Genomic DNA, 18,876 nt, shown 5'->3' on the forward strand with positions numbered 1-18,876 from the left:
CACTGAGAATGGACAGATAAACCAGGTGCTATCATTTTATCCTGTTTACGCACCTGTGATAGCTTAGTTTATATTTTTCCCTTTGCAATGAAACTGATGTCCACCAAATACTAGGTATTCTTACAGAGCTGGGAAATCCCTCCTCTTCCTGTTCTTACTCCTGTAGCCTCATTCTCCCCAGTGTTTACCTTCTTCCCCTGGCTGTCTCTTACCAGCATCATGGGCTGCCAGCGCCTGCAGCATCTTGCCCGCACTCCGACGGATCTGAGGCTCAGGGTTGCACAACATGTGCATGAGCAGGTCTAGGGCGCCTGTCTCCCTGAAGACACCAGTGAGGGGCCCGATGCTGGCGTAGGCGCTGAGCACATGGATGGTGTGGAGCACAGCGGCCGTGAGGCTCGAGGTCCCACCTTCTGCCAGCTGCCTGGCAGCCCTGCGCACCAGCGCCCGCACATCAGCCTCCATCTCTCCCATTGCCACATCATCCAGGCCTCCCGGATCTCGGGGAAAGCTTCCGGAACCCCCAGCTGTTTCATGCTGAGGTCCCTTAGGTAATGCCCGCTCACCTAACAACATGGGGCAGTTGGCGTAGACCTCGGGGGCTGACAGCCACATGAGGATGTGCTCTGCCTTGCCCTCTTCCACACCCACTCTTCCCACTTCCTCACACTTCAGGACACTCCATCGGATCAGGTATTCAGGACGCCCATCATGCCCAGGCCGCTGTCGAAGAAGTTCTTCAGGATATGCTTGCAGCCGGGGCCCCAAGGGCACCATGAGGTCCCCAGGGCGCCGTTCCCCCACCATCCTGACTTCCTGGGACACACAAGGAGAAAGACAGAGGCTGTGTTGGAAAGGGAAAAGGCTACATGAAGGGGGTGGAATCTTGAGGCGTAGACAGGGTGGGTGGTGATTGGTAGGTTGCATGGAATTTAGAGGCCAAAGAGAAAAGGCCAAGAATAGGATGGAATGAATCACTTGAACACACTTTGGGATTTATAAGAGAAGGAGAATGGAGTGAAAGACGGCGATAGAAGGAAATGAAAAGATTTAAGAAATACAAGAAATTACAAAAGAGGATGAGAAGGATAAAAGGCAAGGTGACAAGAAGAGTTGACAGTTAATCAGGACAATTTGGGCAGAACAGCAGGGTGGCTGAGGGGTACAGATCAGGACTTAGAAGGATGACACGGGTGAGCAGGTAGGACAGCAGCCTGTGAGACAGTGGGGCCAGAACAAGCCAGGAAAGTCAGGATGGGGAAGTGGCAGGACAAGGAGTATAAATGACAGGGTAAAACTGGACTGTGGATATAAAAGGGTGGGCCACAGCAGACACAGAGAACAGAGATGAAAGGAGGCCCCCAGGTGCAGATGGCTGAATGGGAAAGGGGTATGAGAATATTGTGAAAGGGGGAGGGGACTAGTGGGCCAAGTAAAATCATGGGAGAAAAAAACCAGGTTCCACCCTGCACTTATGCAATAGGTACGGTGAGGCTCTAAGTCAGGTAGTTATAGACAGAGATGGTAATCGTGGAGTTGAAGGCTAGGGAATGAGGTCAGGAGACAGTAGAGATTCTAGAGAGGCAATATATCAACAGTACAGATTCAGAGTCAGATAAATGGGACTCTGAATTCTGGCTCTTTCACTTACTGTGTGCATGCTTTTGGACAAGTTACTTAACTTCTACGCCACAGTTCCCTCCTCTGAAAGATGGTAATAATATTCATACCCAACTCACGAAGTTGTTGTAAAAACTAAAATCGCTACATAAAGCATTTAGAACAGCCTCTAACATACAGTGAGCGCTTAGTAAACAGAATCTAATATTATTATTCTTAGAGAAGGAGAAGGTAGGATCAGTCCCCAGATAAACGGAACGCTGTTAAGCCAGAAAGGATTATAAATACGTGTGGGGTGATGGCTATGCTAGTGGTCAGGGAACACTATGAAGCAGTGGGGGACAACAGGGAATGATGAGGATAAGAACGGAGGATAAACCAAGATGAAGAAATGGTGATCAGGGCAGGGGTCATGTTGGGGTACAGGGATAGAAGATGAGAACAGAAGGCGTGAAGAGGAGGGGAAACATGGGATGTGGACCTCGATGGGGGTAGGGGTCCAGTTAGCATGGGGGGCAGGACAGGAAGGTAACCAGAGATGTGCGATGGACAACTGACGAGCAGGGTGAAGTAACACCATCGGAAAGGCCTAAATGGGGGGAGAGGGAGGGCTTAGAACAGGAGCAATAAACTGAGGTGTGGAGTCGAGGCCTGGATGCGGGGATGAGACAGCAGGTAGGCGTAGGTGGCAAGATCAGGCCCGAGCTTGCAGGCCCAGGGGCCGTAGAGGAGGCCCGTATCGCCACAGGAACGGGCTTGGGGGGCGGGGTGAGGATGGAGAGGCGCGGTCGCAGGAGGCTGACTGGTCCGAACGAATCTCAGCAAGACCTGGCTCCTGTCGTAAGCCCCACGGAGAGTGGGCAAGGGACCGGGGAGGGAACGAGGCAGGGACCGGGTCGTCGCAGAACTCTCCTCTCACCTCCCACCGCCCGGCTCGGCCCTGCTGGGACACAGCGCTGGTCCTGCCGTCCTGGCCCCGCCGTCCTGGCCCCGCCGTCCTGGCCCTGCCGTCCTGGTCCCTCCGTCCTGGCCCCTCCGTCCTGGCCCCGCCGTCCTGGCCCCGCCTCCTCAGCAGCTCCCTTCCGGGTCACGTCGCGAGTGCACGCACTGCCCGGCGGCTACGGGTCCCACCGCGGCCCACAGCCGAGCGCGGCAGCAGCGCAGCGCGCAAGCGGAGCATGCGTAGTACTCGGGGGCTGCTGCGCTGGGGCGAGCGGCCGGGGGAGGGGTGAGTGGGCGGTTGCCCGCGGAGCCCGGAGTAGTGGTCACATTGCTCCTTTCTCAGCAGCCGTAGGCAGCCCTTTCCATCCAATATCAACTTTGAAGCCCTCCCTCCCCTTCACTAGGTCTGCCTTCCTCATCTCCCACTGAAACTCACACTCCCACCCTAGGGCTTTCCTCTTATTTTGCACTAGGTCACGTGGCCCTGAGTTTCCCAAACCCGATACTTTGGATTGGTTGCGTCACTTTTCCTATTAATTAAAATTGCTCCTCTCTGTGTTGACCTAAGCACCTAGCACAGCTGGGGCCAAAGATAAATGCCCGAGCCCCCCCGGAAATGTTCCTCAAGTATAATCCTAGAATTTCAACAGCCCAAAGCACCCCTTAGCATTTCATCAAACAGACAGGCTTGCTTCTCAGAGCAGCAACTTTTGGGGTTTGATTCATGTTCACACCTCCCTCCCTCCAATATGGGAAAACAAAGGCAAAGACCCCACAGTCTGTGCACAAAAATGATACATTTATTGAAAGAGTATTTTTTCTTAATACAAAAGAAAGCTCTGTACATAGGACTGTGACCATGTCCACTATTCCTGGGTCAGCATCCCAGGGAAGTAGAAACCACTAACATACACACCCCACATTCACACACACACATTCACTCAGGCACACACACACACCCCAGAGCCACCAAGGAAGGGAAACACCAAGGGTCGCTGCACATATAAATGCCACCTCATCCCTGACGCACACATGTTCTCCCAAGGCCACGCTCACACAACACACATTATAAGCACTTTGCCTGATTCACTCACTGGGTCTGTCTTTTGTGGGAAGGAGAGGAGGAATTCATCAAGGTCTCCTCCCCTGGGTGAGAGGGGGGAGTGAGTGAGTGATGGTGGAGTGAAAACAAGAGCAGAGAAAAGGGGCTGGGCAGTTACAGACCTGAGTCCCAAGCTCCCCCACTCTCTAGCCCCTGATTTGCCATGCCCCAATCTTGTAAGCCACCCATAAGCCCCCAGCTACCTCCAGGAGAAAGCCAGAAAGATGACTTCCATCTTGGCACCCCAAACTGGGGCAAGACAGCAACGGGGGTTAGAGGTTCGGAGGTTCTCAAACATGTCGGCAAATCACCCCCTTGATAACTAGGCTGTGCGTAAAAATTTCCCCCACCCCTTCACCTAATCACAGAAGCAGGCTTGTTCCTACTGAAGGCAGTCCTAAGGGGTTAATAAAACTCCACTCCACTGCTGCCCTGTTCTGAAAAAGCTCCCTCTCTGGATACAGGTGGTAAAGGTAGGCTCTGACACAGGGTAAAAGACCCTCCCCCTATGTTGGCCCACCCTCAAGGTCTACCCCGAAGCAGGTAGAGGGGGTGGGGCACGGCCCCTGTACAAATTACATAAATACTGAGGTTACACTTAGAAAAATAAAGTCATTTTCTTCAAGGCTTTTTGTCTTAATTTTAAAAAGTTACAGTAGCTGCTCACTCCCTGGGAGAGCTGCCATTTCTGGCTCCCCTATCCCCACACTCAGCCCAAGAGCTGCTCCCATTTCTTCTGCCCCCCCATTCCTGCCTTCCGCCCCCTCCCAGACCCCACCCTGCTCACTGCAACTTGGGCCCCAGGCAGCTGCAGGCCTGGGGGCACACAAGGCTGCAATGCCCATGCGTGTGGCACAAATGAAGTCGGTTGCCTCTGACACCCTCCCACCCCCATCCCCACATTTGGTCTCCCTTTTCCCTCTCCCTAGCAACAGCCCTGAAGGACAAAAAGAGGCCCAGAGCTGTGGGTCACCCTCCCCACCCCGTTGGGGCATGGCCTGAGGGCCCCTCCCCCGGTTTTCTCCTGGAAACAACCCAGGACCGGGTGATCCCAGCATCTCCCCCATACACTGGCGGGCCCCAAGCTCATGGGGCAGCTCTGTCCACAGAAGCCCAGCCAGCTCCAGGGAGCCCCAGGGCTCCCCAGGGAAGGGGAGCTTGGGCAGGGAGGGGGACGAGAAAAACGCCATAAAAAAAAGTTAAATATTTTAAAAATATATATTTATAGATTTGTTTTCACTTCGTCTCCTCAAATAAAAAGTTCAAAATCAACTTTAAGTAAAGCAGCTGGGAGGACGGGGGGGAAGACGGGGAGAGGGAACACCGGTGGTTCCCTCCAACCCAGTAGCCCCCGGAGTTCCGAGGGGAGCGGCTGGGCAGGGCAGGTCACCCAAGGAATCTGCTCCGCGCACAGGCCCCGCTACTCAGGAGCTGCAGGGGCCACAGGCACGGGCAAGTCTTGAGGGAAGAAGCCCCATCTCCCCAGCTGGCTCCCTGAGGGGCAGGGTTAGGGCTCTTTTGACCCAGCCTGTGGCAGACGCAGAGCTGACGTGGGGTCAGCAAGGAGGCTGGGGAGAGGACCCCGACCGCTTCCTCAGGGGGACACAGTGCCTCGTCCCACAGAGACCTGTGTGTGGGAGGGGGAGCACGGTCCCATTGGGTAAGCTAATACTCATGGCAAACATGGAGCCAAGCTGGCAAGGGGAGTCTGAGGAGGCAGGACAGCCCCACCATCAACAGAGATGGGAGGTGGAGCTAGAAGGAGGGGAGGGTGAGGGAGGATGGGGTGGAGGGCAGGCTGGCCCATTTCTTTGGCTGGAGTGAGAGGGCTCAGTCCTGTGGCTGCCCACTGCTCCTCCCCGCCTCCCTCCTGCGGCCCGTCAACATGTGTGTAAAGAAAACGTGAAAAGGCAACAATAAATAAGTGGTGCCGTCCCTTGGGCCATCTGTCCAGGGCGGCAGGGCGGATCAGTCACTCTTGGTGCTGTGGGCGGCATCCAGGTTCACCACCTGTAATTCGGTGAGGTTGCTGCTGCTCCCGGCCTGCTGCCCTATCACAGCCATCTGGAGGGAAGGGGATGTGTGAGGAGGACGTAGGGGGCTGGACCTGACCAGCCAGCTCAGGCTGCCCCCTGCTCACCTGCCTGCCTGCCCACCACACAGGCCTGACCAGGCAAATGGAGAGGCCTCTCGGCTAAGGATCTTGGCTTGGACCACCCAGTAATGGAACCCCTGAGGTCAAGATAAAGAAGGGGCTGGCTGACTGGGGTGAAAGGTGCCCCCACCTACCTGGTGAAGCTGAACTGCAGAAACAGGGATCTGCACTGTCCCAGATGGCGCTGTCAGGAACACCTGGGGGACGCCACCTGCATTAAAAAGCCACAGGAGAAACTCAAATCACTTGCTCAAGAGAAACTTCCAGATCTTGGAGGTGTGGTGATAAATGCACAAGTGACTGGGTGAGTCTCAGATGTAAGTGCCCAAAGGTAAGTGTCCAAATGTGTCTAAGTATGTGTGTGGGTGTGGGTGTTCAAGTGTGCATGAGTGTCCAAGTGGACAGCCTGGGTGCTGGAGTATGTGTGCAAGCATCTGTGTGTGTAAATGTGTAGGTATATGTGTGAGCACCTGGTTTGGGTTACGTGTGAGTGTGTGCATCTGAGTTGGGGGAGGCATTTGAGTGTGAGTGTGTGTGTGTGAGTGTGTGTGTGTGTGTGTGTGTAAGGGAGGAAATGGCCCTCCTTTCAGCAGCCCTGCCCCCCCAAAACTCACCTTGCTCCTGGACCTGGCTGTGGGACACCTGCATGGTGGATGGTGCCTGGGAGAAGGCATTGAGCACGGTGAGGCTGCCATCAGCCAGGCCCGAGGTGGGTGCATACATCACTGCATGGGGGCTGGGGTACATCATGTGGCCTCCCACAGTTGTGGGCACAGATGACGTCATGATGGTGGCGGGCAACGTCACTGGCAAACACAAACACCCGTCAGGGAGGTCGGCACTGGTCCATATTAACATCCCCCATCCCACCCCCGGGAACCCCAGGCCTCCGGAGCCCTCTTGCCATTTCCCAGGTCAAAAGCTAGATAAAACTTATTCCTCGGTTCCCTGTCATCAACTAAGAATATCCTTATTTTTTCTTGAACACAACCACACCAACCTTTAAGTGTATCCTATCACATTGTTCTATTCCATTATCTATCTGCTCTGTTCCAAGACCCCAAGGCCCTGGGAAAAGCAAAGATTACAATGACTGACCCAACCCAAGGAAACTCAGATACTCTTCTTTTAGAGAGCTCCCTCATCCCGTTTTTCACTTGTTCTCACTCCTCTTCCCTCTTCCTCAACATGTGGCTAACAGATTCAGCTTTTAAATAAGCACTTCTCCAATGTTAACGTGCATACAGTCACCGGGGGAACTTGTTAAAAGTGTGGATTCTCATTCAGTAGGTTTGGGGTGAGGCTAAAGAGTCTGCATTTCTATCAAGCTCCCAGGTGATGCTGTGATACTGGTCCTCTTTCCACAGACCAAACTTCGTGTAACAAGGTTGCAAATAACTTAAAGTACTTAAAAGTACTTTTATTGTGAAAGTGTCTCGTCATTTCTGAAATGACTAGAGACACAGAGGGGAATTATGGTTACTCAAAACCTAGAACACCCTCCCACAAGGAGATAACTACTCTAGAAGTCCTTCCTGGTAATTGAGCGAACGTGTGTCTTTGGGCAAGTAACTTCTCCTTTCTGGGCCTCAGGCTTCTCACCTAAGTAAGGAGTGTAGCTTCAATGGTCCCTAATTTCTTCCTGAAATCCACAGCCCTACTGCAGGGCAGGAGTCAAAACCTAACCATCCTCACCTGACTTTCTCATAAGGATTAGGGTAAGGGTTAACCCCAAAGCCTCAGTCTCCACATGAAGAAATTCTCTGACCTTAGTTATGGGATGGATACTGCTGGGCACCTGCTGCTAGGCCTCATGAAGGAGGCAGAGCAGGGAGGTGACAGAGCTTCGAGCTATACCTGTCCCGCTGGAGGAGGTCTGCGTGAGGTCTGTGCTGCTGTCGCGAGAGGGAGACGCTTGCTGTGGGGCCTGGTGCACCTGAATGGCCTGCACTGGGACCTGCTGGGCCACTGCCCCACCTATGAGACACAGAGACTTACTCGTGCTCTGTCCTACCCAGCCACCACCTGCACCAAGCACCCTCAAACACCCCCAGGCCCAAGGTCTGGCATTCTATCCCCAACTCCCATCACTATCTTTCCTGGGAGCCAAAGAAGCCCTTCATGACCAGAATCTTGTCTCCAGGGGCTTCCACACTCTGCTCTTGCCCTTCCCTCCTCCTCCTGCCCTAGGCCCTGACTCTACCCTCTTCAGTTGACACAGGAGCAGGCACTGACCCATCAAGGACATGACCTGCCTTCCAGTCAAGGTAAGGAAGTGGTAGAATGTCTGCTGTCCTTGTGGCAATGGAGGCACAGGGCTGGCTTGCTAGACAAGGCCAGAGCATATGGCTGAAACTTACTGACAAGGATAGTTCAAGTCCCAGTGGGGAGGGACCCAGTGCCTACCAATGGGACATAAGAGGCTTCTCTCAGGCTCTGGCCCCTGTTCACCCTCCTTCTGAGTGAGGAAAGTCATTCTGCTTGTGCCAGCCCTAAACCCACTCTTAGCATGCTCAGTTTGCCCCTTGTGACTCACCAGGCATCAGGGTGAAGCTGGTAGGCAGCTGCATGAGGCCCCCAGAGGAAACAGGGCCACTGCCTGTACTCTTCAGCACAGTCCCGTTGGCACTGCTGACAGCGCTGGGGCTGACGCTAGCAGACACTGGTGCCAGGTAGTTGGTGATGGGAAAGGAGGGGCCGCTGCTGACTTGCATGGTGGTAGAGGTGCTGGGTGCTGTCTGGATGGTGGAGGTGGTACCCGGCAGGTTGGTGACAGTAAAGGCCGGTTTCAGTGTATCCTACACCCAGAGTAAAGATGGAGTGGTGAGCCTCTACCAGACCCTGCCCCTTCAAGAAACTGTGTGGATTGACAGCCCAGAATGGAACCAGTGTGCTTGCGTTCAAATCCCAAGTCCACCATTTACCTGCAGCCTGACTCTTAGACAAGTTATTGAGCTGCTGAGCTTTTTTCTTTAGTCTTCTGTCTGTAAAAGAAGGATAATACCTACCCCATAGGTGTTGTGAAGATTAAAGAGGTTAACATATGTAAAACACTTAGAATAGTGCCTGGCTCATAAAAAAGCAGTATTTGCTGCTCTTATAATGATGACAATGATAATGTCACCTGAGGTCTGTTCCCAGCTCTGGCAATGATATCCTGTGTGACCCTTGGAAAACCTCTTCTTTCTGAGCCTCAGTTTTCTTCTTCTGTAAACATGAGGGGGCTGGGCTACTATGTCATCCTTAAAAGGGTCCTTCCAGATCTGAATTGCCAGGCTTCTGAGATAGGGACCGACAGTTTTTCAGGGAATTTAGGGTTTGAGAGCGATCTTGGGGGTTTGGCAAGGAAGCACCAAAAGAATTTATTCATTCAGCAAAATTTCATGCGAATAAATTAGCCCTACTGCTAAAAGAGTGGGGAGCCTAGAGCACTGACTCGCCCCTCAGGGAGGCTTTGTTCTTAGAAGAGGAAAGAGGAAGCCACGAGCTGAGAACCAGGCCCAGAGAACTGAGGGGGCTCCGATACTGGAGCTGGGTCAGCGCGGGATGTTTGCTAAGCAGTGGAGCTTGAAGCCCCTGATTGGCGGAGGCGTTGCTAAGGCAAACAGTGCTGCTTCCTCCGATTGGCCAGTTAGTGAAGGGCCACACAGAAGGTGGAGCTCCCCAGAGCAGCAAGGGAGGAAGCTCCGCCCCCTCTCCTTACCGGGAAAAGGAAGGGGGAGGCGTAACCACGGCTGGCATCCCTAGCAGCCGGGCGAATACACTCCCTAACGTGCGCAGACCCGGACATCCTGAAGAGGCAGGCGGCTGGCTAGCAAGGTAGTCTCCAGCCTAGTCAGCCAGTCTGCCTGCTGACAGTGCTGGCTTCCCAGGACCCTGGAACCCATGAGCACTCCCTTCCTACTCCCCGGCCACCCAGCCGGCCAGGAGGGCAGGGCTAAGCGACGCCCCCGCCCCCAGCAGGGAGACAGCTGGCGGGAGGAATGCAAGGGCCCTGCCAGGCAGGCGGGCTGCAGGCGGGAGGCCGGCGTGGAGCCGGAGCCGGCCTTATATGGGCACGGAGGCCGCCCGCTTATCTAGGGGGCCAGCCTCCTGTCAGAATAGAGAGGACGGACACCTGTACCCTAAGATGCGGGGCACTAACCCGGCTCCACTCCACATCAGTAGGCACCTATCCACCTGTCCTGGGCGAGGGAGAGAGACCCCTTCCCCTCTCTGCCGGTCAAGTCCCTCCCCTTCCTTCCCCTCAGACAGGGGACCCAAACACACCTTGGTCTCCCCACTGCTGTCGGACTCCGACACCTGGTAGGTGAGATCTGTTTCTTCAAAGCCCGTGGCACTCATTCTCTGGTCTGTGGTGGGGTCTGAGCGGGGTGGAGAGTCTGGCGAGTTGAGGCAGGTCTGAATCAGTGCCTTGCCAGTCTCACTGGTGATCATGGGCTGCAGTTTGCGGGTGGCAAAGGTATACACATGGCCTGTCTCACTGGCCACCAGCAACAGCACCTGTGTCCCTGTCAGCGTGGACAGCTCATAGGCCTGGGGGTAGGGGGGGGAGATGGGTAGGTCAGCAAAACTTTTAATCTCTACCTTCCTTGGGTAGTGGGAAAGAGAGGGAAGTACACAGTGATCTCAAGCCCCCACTCCCATAATTACCTTCCTCTCCAGTGACTCTATAGGGGTCTTATCTGAAGGATATCTGAAGGTGAGCTGAAGAGTAGAAAAACCCCATGCTTCTCTTTTGAGGAACAGCCTCACTGACCTGCAGATACCCCAAGCAAATAGCCACAGCTCCCGGTGACAGAACATATAACACCTCAGCAGACATGGAGGGGCCCAGGTAGCTGCTCCTCATTACAGCTTGGTGCCCAGAGACTCACAAAGAGATGGCTTCCACTACCTCTTCACTGTCACAGGGACCAGGATGAAGTCGCTACTACACTGGAAGTCACATAGATATTAGGGATAAGGGGCCACCTAAGCTCTAAAATGTCCCATGTTTCTTCCCAGAAACTGCACAGGCACTAACCTGTTGCCATTTTGTCCTGCTCTATAATACTCTGCTCCCCCTTTTCTCTTTCTTTGTCTTGATTCAACAGTGTCTGGAATGAGGGGAGATGGCAGCTAGATTAGCAGCTACTACCCTGCCATAAACCCAGGAAGGGGACCTTCACAGACCTTCAAGGATGGCCCCATAGGTAGCATCCTCACTCCCAACAAAGTTCCACAACCCACTGGAAGCAGCCTTGGTTTCTATATGGGATAAATATAAACACCGGCCAATGTTCCCAGAGTTCTAGCTTCTTGTTTCCCAGTTCCTCTGCTTTCATCCCTTCCCATGTCTTCTATACCCCAAGACAACTCCTTTCCTCATCCTTTTCACTGGATAATCAGCCAGAAGAGGAGGCATTTCTAGGTACCTCTGCAAACCTTCTCCCCAAACTCCGTGCACAGATTTTTCCCTAGGGCTGGAAATCCCACTTGTTCCAAGGGCAAATGGTTCTGAAGCCTGTCCTGCAGGGAGTGTGCCAGCTTCCAGTGGATGCACGGAAGACACATGGCCATCTCAGGACTTGGTTTCTGATGCTCAGGGCAGCATCAGGTCTCCTGCCCTGCTCCCTTACCTGGGGCTCTTAAGCCCCATTCGGTCATCAGCCCTGCCCATCCTTCCAGCCTGCACTACTCTAGTGATGCCCACCTTCCTCCCACACATGTTCGCTCATTGTTGTTATGCAGCTCCAACCTCCTCACCCCCATACCTTCTCTTCTCCCTGCTTTTCCGGCGCCTTCCCCCCAACACCAGAGCGCACTGGACCTACTGACCCCCGGGTCTCATTAACCACCTCCCGGGCAGCCCCGCAGCCTCCCATTACCACTCCTCACTCCTCCGCTCTACGAGGGCCCCGTTCCTCTCTGGCGCCCGTCACTCCCACCTCGGCGCCTTTCCTCTCTTTTCCGGACGTTCCCGGCATCTCCCCTCTCCCCACATTTCCCTGGCGGCCCCTCCCCTTTCACCCTCCTGGGGCAACAGCCATCCCCTCCCACACACCTCCTGCGGACTCGCCGCCTCTCACCTCCGCCTCGGCTCTGCCTCCTTCCCGGGCTCCCCTTGCGCGTCCCCACCCTCCCGGTCTCCCGTGGCCAGCCAGCCTCCCGGCCCGGTACCTTCTTCATGATGCCCGTCTTCCTCTTGCTGAAGGTCGTGTAGCGCCGCAGCTTGTTGTCGATGAACTCCATCTTGATCTTCACGCGGCCCCGAGTCTTCTTACCCGGCTTGGCGCCGCTCACTGCGCCGCTCACCGGCCCGTAGCCCCCAGTGGCCGCCGCCGCCGCCTCGGGCCCACCGACCACCACGCCGAGCTCCATCTCGCTCAGGCTCCGCTTCAGGCCGCGCCGCTCCGCGCCCAGCTCCTCCTCCTCGCCCGACTCCGAGTCACCCTCGCTGCCGCTGTAGAGGGCCCCCGCGGTGGGCGCCGGGGTGGTTGTCGCTGCTGCTGCAGCCTCCCGCTCAAGGCGGCCCGGGCCGAGCCCCGCGCCGTTCCCGGGGACCCGGCCCCCGTTAGCCCCGCGAGTCCCGCCGCCGCCTCCACCGCCTGGCCGCCCCGTCGGGGTCCGGTTCAGGCTGCCCCCCAGGGCCGAGCCCCGGCCCAGCGCCGCCGCGGCCCCAGCTTGGCTCGGTAACATGGCGCTCAAAGTAGGAGGGCGGACGGGCAGTCAGCGAGGAATCGGAGCCGCCGCCGCCGCCGCCATCGGCTTCCCGGCTCAACCCGGCGCTCCCGCTGCTGCTTAGTGCCGCTATCGCTGCCGCCGCTGCCGCTGCGAACCCGGGGCCCCTGCACGCCCGGGCCGACCTGGGCCCTCACTTTCCTGCCCCTGTGGCCCGGGTTGCCCCAGGCCGCGCGGAGCGCCCCCTGTCCGTACTCTAGGGCGGCGCGCCCGGCGGCCGTCAGCGTCCCCCGGGGGGCAGGGGCTGCTGGCCGCGGCCGAGACGGCGGGTGGAGGGGGCCGGGACCACGCGCTGGTGGCGAGGGATCCCCCGACCCTTCCCCCCATATAAAGAGATACAATGTTTCCTTTTATGGCGAGGCCGCTCCTTATATGGTGAGCCCCTGCACCCCCGCCCCATTGGTCCGCGGTTCCAGCACCTCCGCTCCCCATTGGCCCACAGGGAGCGCTTATTTGCATAGACATACCGAACTCGCTGCTGTCATCACGCGTCAGACGGCTACTCCGAAAGGGGAGGAGCCGACGCCTCTTAAAGGAACAGGAGAGGAGATACGACTCCGCCTCCCTGACCAGAGAATGGTAGAGAATTGGGAGGAACCTGCGGTAGAGGAAGCCTGGCAGAGCACTGGAGCGCAGTCTTGCGGAGGAGAGGGAGCGGTACTGGGAACCCGGAGCTGGAAGGGCTGGAAGCTAACACTGGGATAGTCCCTGAGTGGATTGTGCGGATTGCAGTAAATGATATGCAGCCCAAATTCCCAGGGACTGCAGGGATTAGAGCATTTCCCCACGCCTTCCCGAGGGAGTCAACGTTACTGGCGGAGCAAAGGGGGCTTGTGTCCCCGCAGTCTACACTCTTCGCCCTGCGGCCTCTCTGCTCCACCGCTTCCCCTCCCCCCCCCACCACTTCCTTTCCCTTTCCCTCTCTTTTCAAGGCGACGACACTTTCCCACCAGGCCAGCTCCCCGGTCCTCATTCATCATTCTCTATACTGGTTTGGGGGGGGCGGGGATCTTTGGCAGACGTACATCTGGAAAAGACCGGGGGAGACAGTCGGCCTCCCGGTCCCCAATGGGGGCAGGGAGGAGAGATGATGATCTGTAAAGACTTCCAGCTGCGGCCTGGGCTGGGGGAGGGGGTGGTCGCGGGGATAAAGCCCACCCCTCAACCAGTGCCTGGGAAAAAGTGTAGCCGGACAGAAAGTTTAAGCAAGCAAGCAAGTGCATGCGTCACACACACACACACACAGACACACACGCACACGCACACACACACGCCCTTCTTTTGAAAGCCAAGCAAAGCCCATAGGAGGAAAAAAAAAAAGAGTGGAGTGCTGCAAAACCCAGGTTCAGGGTCTGGGTCTGGTTCTTAGCTCCAAAGCAGTAAAAATAGCTTGAGCTTTACTATTACAGAAATTATTAAAATCTGGAAGCTGCCTCTTCCCAGCCCTGTGCCTGGAAACAAGTTTTTGACCTCTCCAAACTCCACATTACTCATTGTCGTTATGAGGTCCTTAAATAGATGAGATATAGATTAAAGTGCAGTGGTGGTCTAAGTAAGTGGTTAGGGAGTTAATCACCTTGTCCCTAGGATAAACAGCCTCTTGTGTTTAAGGGGATGGCATAGGGTGATGATTCCCGCCTTAAAAATTGTTATGAAGATTAAATAAAGCAGTCAGTTGTGAATAAAGTGGTAGTGATAGTGAAATCAATTTAGTACACTGCAACCAGCATTTAAATTAATAAAGTAATGGGTCTCACAAAAAAAAGAGACAAGAGTAAATATTGTTGCATAAAACTTTTCTTTGCATTATTTTTAGTTTGAACCATAAAAAATTGCCATTTTATAGGTCAAGAGGGTAGGATACTGTCAGTTTCATATGATTCAATGTGTGTATACGGGATGACAACGTCAAATGCATTTCTTACTGTGAATCGCAATCCAAAGACTGAAAAATACTGAAATAAAGTATGTTCAAGTGATTTGTGAGATATCATGTGTGTATATATACATACATATACACATACATACTAAAAACATGGCTTGTTCATCAAACCCCTAAATACAGGAATTAAGAGCCCTCCTCTCCCCCCTTTCCCAATAGTTTTCTAAAGAGGTTTTTTTTTTCTCTTTTCCTAATTTACTCTGCACAACAGGTAGTTAAACATATGGAATGTGTTAGCTCAAGAGGAAGAACAGGTCAAATAGATAAATAGGTTCCAGACGGGCTTCAGGGGCCACAAACATTTGCTTGGGGTTTGTCTAAGCCGCACAGTCAAAATCACAGCCGTTGGGGTTCATTCTTGCCTGGCTTCTAAAGACTTTTCCATTTGAAAAACCTACTTTAGACACGCAGGGTGGACAGCCCTAAGCGGTGGCACTCCACTCAACAGAGGTCGACAGCCGTCTGCCACGTCAGCAGGAAGGGGGTCCAGGATGACAAAAGTACTCAGCTTCCCTTCACAGAGGCTGCCGTCTCTCCCAGTTCACCGAACCCCAGGGCAATTGCACAGCAGCATTAGTGCCACAGCTCCTTCACAGCCCTTTATCACTGGCGGGGGAAGGGGGGCACCACTCCACCCACACCACATTACTGCAGGTTCAGGAAACAAAACTGCTGACGTGGATAGTTACAATCATAAACTGGCTCATAGGTGTGTCTTCTTTGGACCATAGACTATTTTAAAATCAGGAGATTTTACATAGAAATCTGATTATCTGGCCTCTCTCAAAAAATTGGAATTTTTAGCAACCCCGGGCCTACGCGCCTGCAGGAGCCCAATATTATGGAGCAGAGTTGAATGGTGGCCAGAGAAGAGGCATCTGCTCCCAGGTTCACTATAGACTCTGCACAGCCCACTGAACTCAGATAAGTCCCCTGCCTGGCCTCCCTGGAATGTGAGTTTGGTGCTTCTCCGATAAGGCCTCAATCGCAGTAGCCCCCTGTCCATCCAGACCATGAAGGACCTCCAGAAGGGCATCAGAATTTCAGCCAGATCCCCTCATTCTACACCATTCCCACCCTGAACTTTCTTTCTCCTGATTTTTATCACCCAAATAAAATTGGAACAAAAATTTATTACTTTTTTAAAAAATTAATTTATTTTTTGGCTGTGTTGGGTCTTTGTGGCTGCATGCGGGCTTTCTCTAGTTGCAGCGAGCGGGGGCTAATCTTCGTTGCGGTGCGCAGGCCTCTCATTGCGGTGGCTTCTTTTGTTGTGGAGCACGGGCTCTAGGCCGCGGGCTTCAGTAGTTGTGGCACGCGGACTTGCACATGGGCTTCAGTAGTTGTGGTTCTCGGGCTCTAGAGTGCAGACTCAGTAGCTGTGGTGCACGGGCTTAGGTGCTCTGCGGCACGTGGGATCTTCCCGGACCAGGGCTCGAACCCTTGTCCCCTGCATTGGCAGGTGGATTCTTAACCACTGCGACACCAGGAAAGTCCAAGATTGCTTTTAAAAAAATTGCTATCACCAAAAAAAAAAAAAAAATTTGTAACACTCTAAAACTGTTTTCATTGGGAAATAACCAATTAACAACGTTGTGATAGTTTCAGGTGCACAGCAAAACGACTCAGCCGTACATATACACATATCCATTCTCCCCCAGACTCCCCTCCCATCCAGGCTGCCACATAAGATTGAGCAGAATTCTACACAGGAATTCTTAACTTCACATAGAAGAAAAGAGGTCTCAATGGTGATGGCAGCATTAGGGGGAATGGAAAGGTCATGAGTCAGTGTGCCCAGGAAATTTCAGGAAAAGCCACACTGCAAACACTCATCGTGCTTTCCATCAGACAGAGGAATGTGTTTAATTTTTACTGGCGTATAGTTGCTTTACGATGTCGTGTTAATTTCTGTACAGTAATGTGAATCAGTTATACGTAAAAACATATCCCTTCTTTTTTTTTTGCGGTACGCCGGCCTCTCACTGTTGTGGCCTCTCCCGTTGCAGAGCACAGGCTCCGGACGCGCAGGCCCACCAGCCATGGCCCACGGGCCCAGCCACTCCGCGGCACGCGGGATCCTCCCGGACCGGGGCACGAACCCGCGTCCCCTGCATCGGCAGGCGGACCCTCTACCACTGCGCCACCAGGGAAGACCTATCCCTTCTTTTTTAAGAGTTCTTTCCCATTTAGGTTACCAGAGAGCATTGAGTAGAATTCCCTGTGCTATACAGTAGGTTCTCATTAGTTATCTATTTTATACATAGTAGTGTATATATGTCAATCCCAATCTCCAAATTCATCCCACCCCCCTCTTCCGCCCTTAGTATCCATGAGTTTGTTCTCTACATCTGTGTCTCTATTTCTGCTTTGCAAATAAGTTCATTTTTTGGATTCCTTTTATTTCTTTTTCTTCTCTGATTGCCATGGCTAGGACTTCCAGAACTATGTGGAATAATAGTGGCAAGAGTGGACATTCTTGTCTTGTTCCTGATCTCAGAGGAAATGCTTTCAGTTTTTCACCTTTGAGAATGATGTTTGCTGTAGGTTTGTCATATATGGCCTTTATTATGTTGAGGTAGTTTCCCTCTGTGTCCACTATCTGGAGAGTTTTTAATCATAAAACGGTGTTAAATTTTGTCAAAAGCTTTTTCTGCATCTATTGAGATGATCACATGGCTTTTATTCTTCAATTTGTTAATATGGTGTATCACATTGATTGATTTGCGTATATTGAAGAATCCTTGCATCCCTTGGATAAATCCCACTTGATCATGGTATATGATTCTTTTAATGTGTTGCTGGATTCTGTTTGCTAGTATTTTGTTGAGGATTTTTGTGTCTATGTTCATCAGTGATGTTGGCCTGTAATTTTCTTTTTTTGTGAAATCTTTGTCTGGTTTTGGTATCAGGGTGATAGTGGTCTTGTAGAATGAGCTTGGGTGTGTTCCTTCTAGAGGAATGTATTTTTTGCTTTATGCAAGTCTATACCACTTGACTTCTTCCATGATCAGTAGTATTACTTCTATGTGAAAATTTTTCTCTTAAAATTAAGCAAAGGGCTTCCCTGGTGGCGCAGTGGTTGAGAATCTGCCTGCCAATGCAGGGAACACGGGTTTGGGCCCTGGTCTGGGAGGATCCCACATGCTGCGGAGCAACTAGGCCCGTGAGCCACAACTACTGAGCCTGTGCGTCTGGAGCTTGTGCTCCGCAACAAGAGAGGCCGCGACAGTGAGAGGCCCGCACACTGCGATGAAGAGTGGCCCCCGCTTGCCACAACTAGAGAAAGCCCTCGCACAGAAACGAAGACCCAACACAGCCAAAATTAATTAATTAATTAATTAACCAAAGATAGAAACAGGGCAGAGGTAGAATAAATGGATCTTGGTGATGGCCTGCATGGGAAGGGGGTGCACAGAGAAGAGGGCTCATGATGGGTTGAGATTCTAAGTAAGGGTGACTATTCTCCACCAATAATGGGAACAGGGAACTTGGCTTAAAGAACAGGTTTGGGAGAGAGGTAAGTTCAGTTTGGGCCCAGGGAAACAGGTAGAGAGAAATGTCCTGTAGAAAAAGGGGAGCGTGAGTCTGAAGCTTGAGGTAGAGGCTGGAACTGGAGCTAATGCTTTGGGAACTGTCCACACTAAAGGGCCAGTTAAAGTCACATGAGGTAAGATGAGATTCCTGAGGGTGAGAATGTCGAGAGAGGAAGGCCAAGGACAGAAGCCAGTGGAACAGCCATCTCTGGGGCAGGCAGAAGAAGGAAGCCACAACCAGGGATGGAGAAGGCCTGGTCAGAGAAGGTGGATACGGCGTACCATCACCAAAGGCAAGAGAGGAGAATTTGAAAAGGCAGATGTGGCCAGCAGTGTTAGCCACTGCAGAGCGGTCAAGGAAGACCAGGCATCTTCCTTGATGCCTCTAAGAGGCTTAGTGATAAATGACCTTCTACAGTACTGCCTTCCCAGTACTTCTGAGTGCATCCCACAGGAGGAAATAATTTTTACATCACAACATCGAGTGAATTCAATTATTGTATCCCATTTTTACACCCTGTGTTGGAATAAGATATCCACATCCTTTGCAGTCCCATCCTACTAGTGCTGATGTTGGGTTTTGACATGTGACTTGCTTTGGCTGATAAAATGTTAATAGACCGACGCTTTTAAATGTGCTGGCATGATCTGGCGGGACTTCTTGTGCTCCTGCTACTGCATGGGAGCATGCTCTGGGGGCCAGGAGAGTAGACCCAAACCAGACCTACCACCTGGTGCCAAGCCCGCCTGAACTCAGCTAAGTCCAGCCAAGATCAGCCAAACCTCACCAACTTGCAGATCTGTGAGAAAAATAAATTGTTGTTGTGAGATTTGGGGTTTTTATGCCGCAGCACCA

At 53.1% G+C, this 18,876-nt stretch overlaps 2 protein-coding genes across 4 annotated transcripts in view; both read right to left on the bottom strand.

The window, feature by feature from the left end:
* CUL9 (cullin 9) overlaps positions 1-2,645 on the bottom strand; it is a 38,155-nt gene extending 35,510 nt beyond the window's left edge. The window contains exons 1-2 of the mRNA XM_060021784.1: positions 2,540-2,645; positions 213-816 (exon numbers count right to left, since the gene is read on the bottom strand). Coding sequence (XP_059877767.1) covers positions 213-807 — 595 coding nt within the window. The 5' untranslated portion in view covers positions 808-816; positions 2,540-2,645. The remainder of the gene's footprint in view (positions 1-212; positions 817-2,539) is intronic.
* Positions 2,646-4,578: 1,933 nt separating this feature from the next.
* SRF (serum response factor) lies at positions 4,579-12,869 on the bottom strand. Of its 3 annotated transcripts, XM_060021787.1 has the most exons (8): positions 11,982-12,869; positions 10,995-11,069; positions 10,089-10,355; positions 8,356-8,617; positions 7,677-7,796; positions 6,434-6,625; positions 5,954-6,030; positions 4,579-5,728 (listed from the first exon to the last, which is right to left on the bottom strand). In XM_060021787.1, exons 1-8 carry the CDS (start codon positions 12,498-12,500, stop codon positions 5,633-5,635), a joined length of 1,608 nt encoding a protein of 535 aa, XP_059877770.1. In that variant the 5' UTR covers positions 12,501-12,869; the 3' UTR covers positions 4,579-5,632. The 3 variants fall into 3 exon arrangements, with proteins under 3 accessions (XP_059877770.1, XP_059877769.1, XP_069397225.1); XM_060021786.1 differs by lacking the exon at positions 10,995-11,069; XM_069541124.1 differs by lacking the exons at positions 7,677-7,796; positions 10,995-11,069.
* Between the last annotated feature and the right edge of the window lie 6,007 nt (positions 12,870-18,876).

This window comes from Delphinus delphis, chromosome 10, assembly GCF_949987515.2.
Source record: "Delphinus delphis chromosome 10, mDelDel1.2, whole genome shotgun sequence".
In the NCBI taxonomy this organism is placed as follows: Eukaryota; Metazoa; Chordata; class Mammalia; order Artiodactyla; family Delphinidae; genus Delphinus; species Delphinus delphis.

Bases quoted from the DNA above. Each gene is read 5' to 3' on its own strand.
- SRF (XM_060021787.1), bottom strand. From the start codon at position 12,500: ATGTTACCGAGCCAAGCTGGGGCCGCGGCGGCGCTGGGCCGGGGCTCG. The intron at 10,356-10,994 runs GTCTGTGAAGGT...CCCTACCCCCAG, and splicing joins CTATGGGGCCATCCTTGAAG to GCCTATGAGCTGTCCACGCT. The intron at 5,729-5,953 runs GTAGGTGGGGGC...CCTTCCCTCCAG, and splicing joins CTGCAGTTCAGCTTCACCAG to ATGGCTGTGATAGGGCAGCA.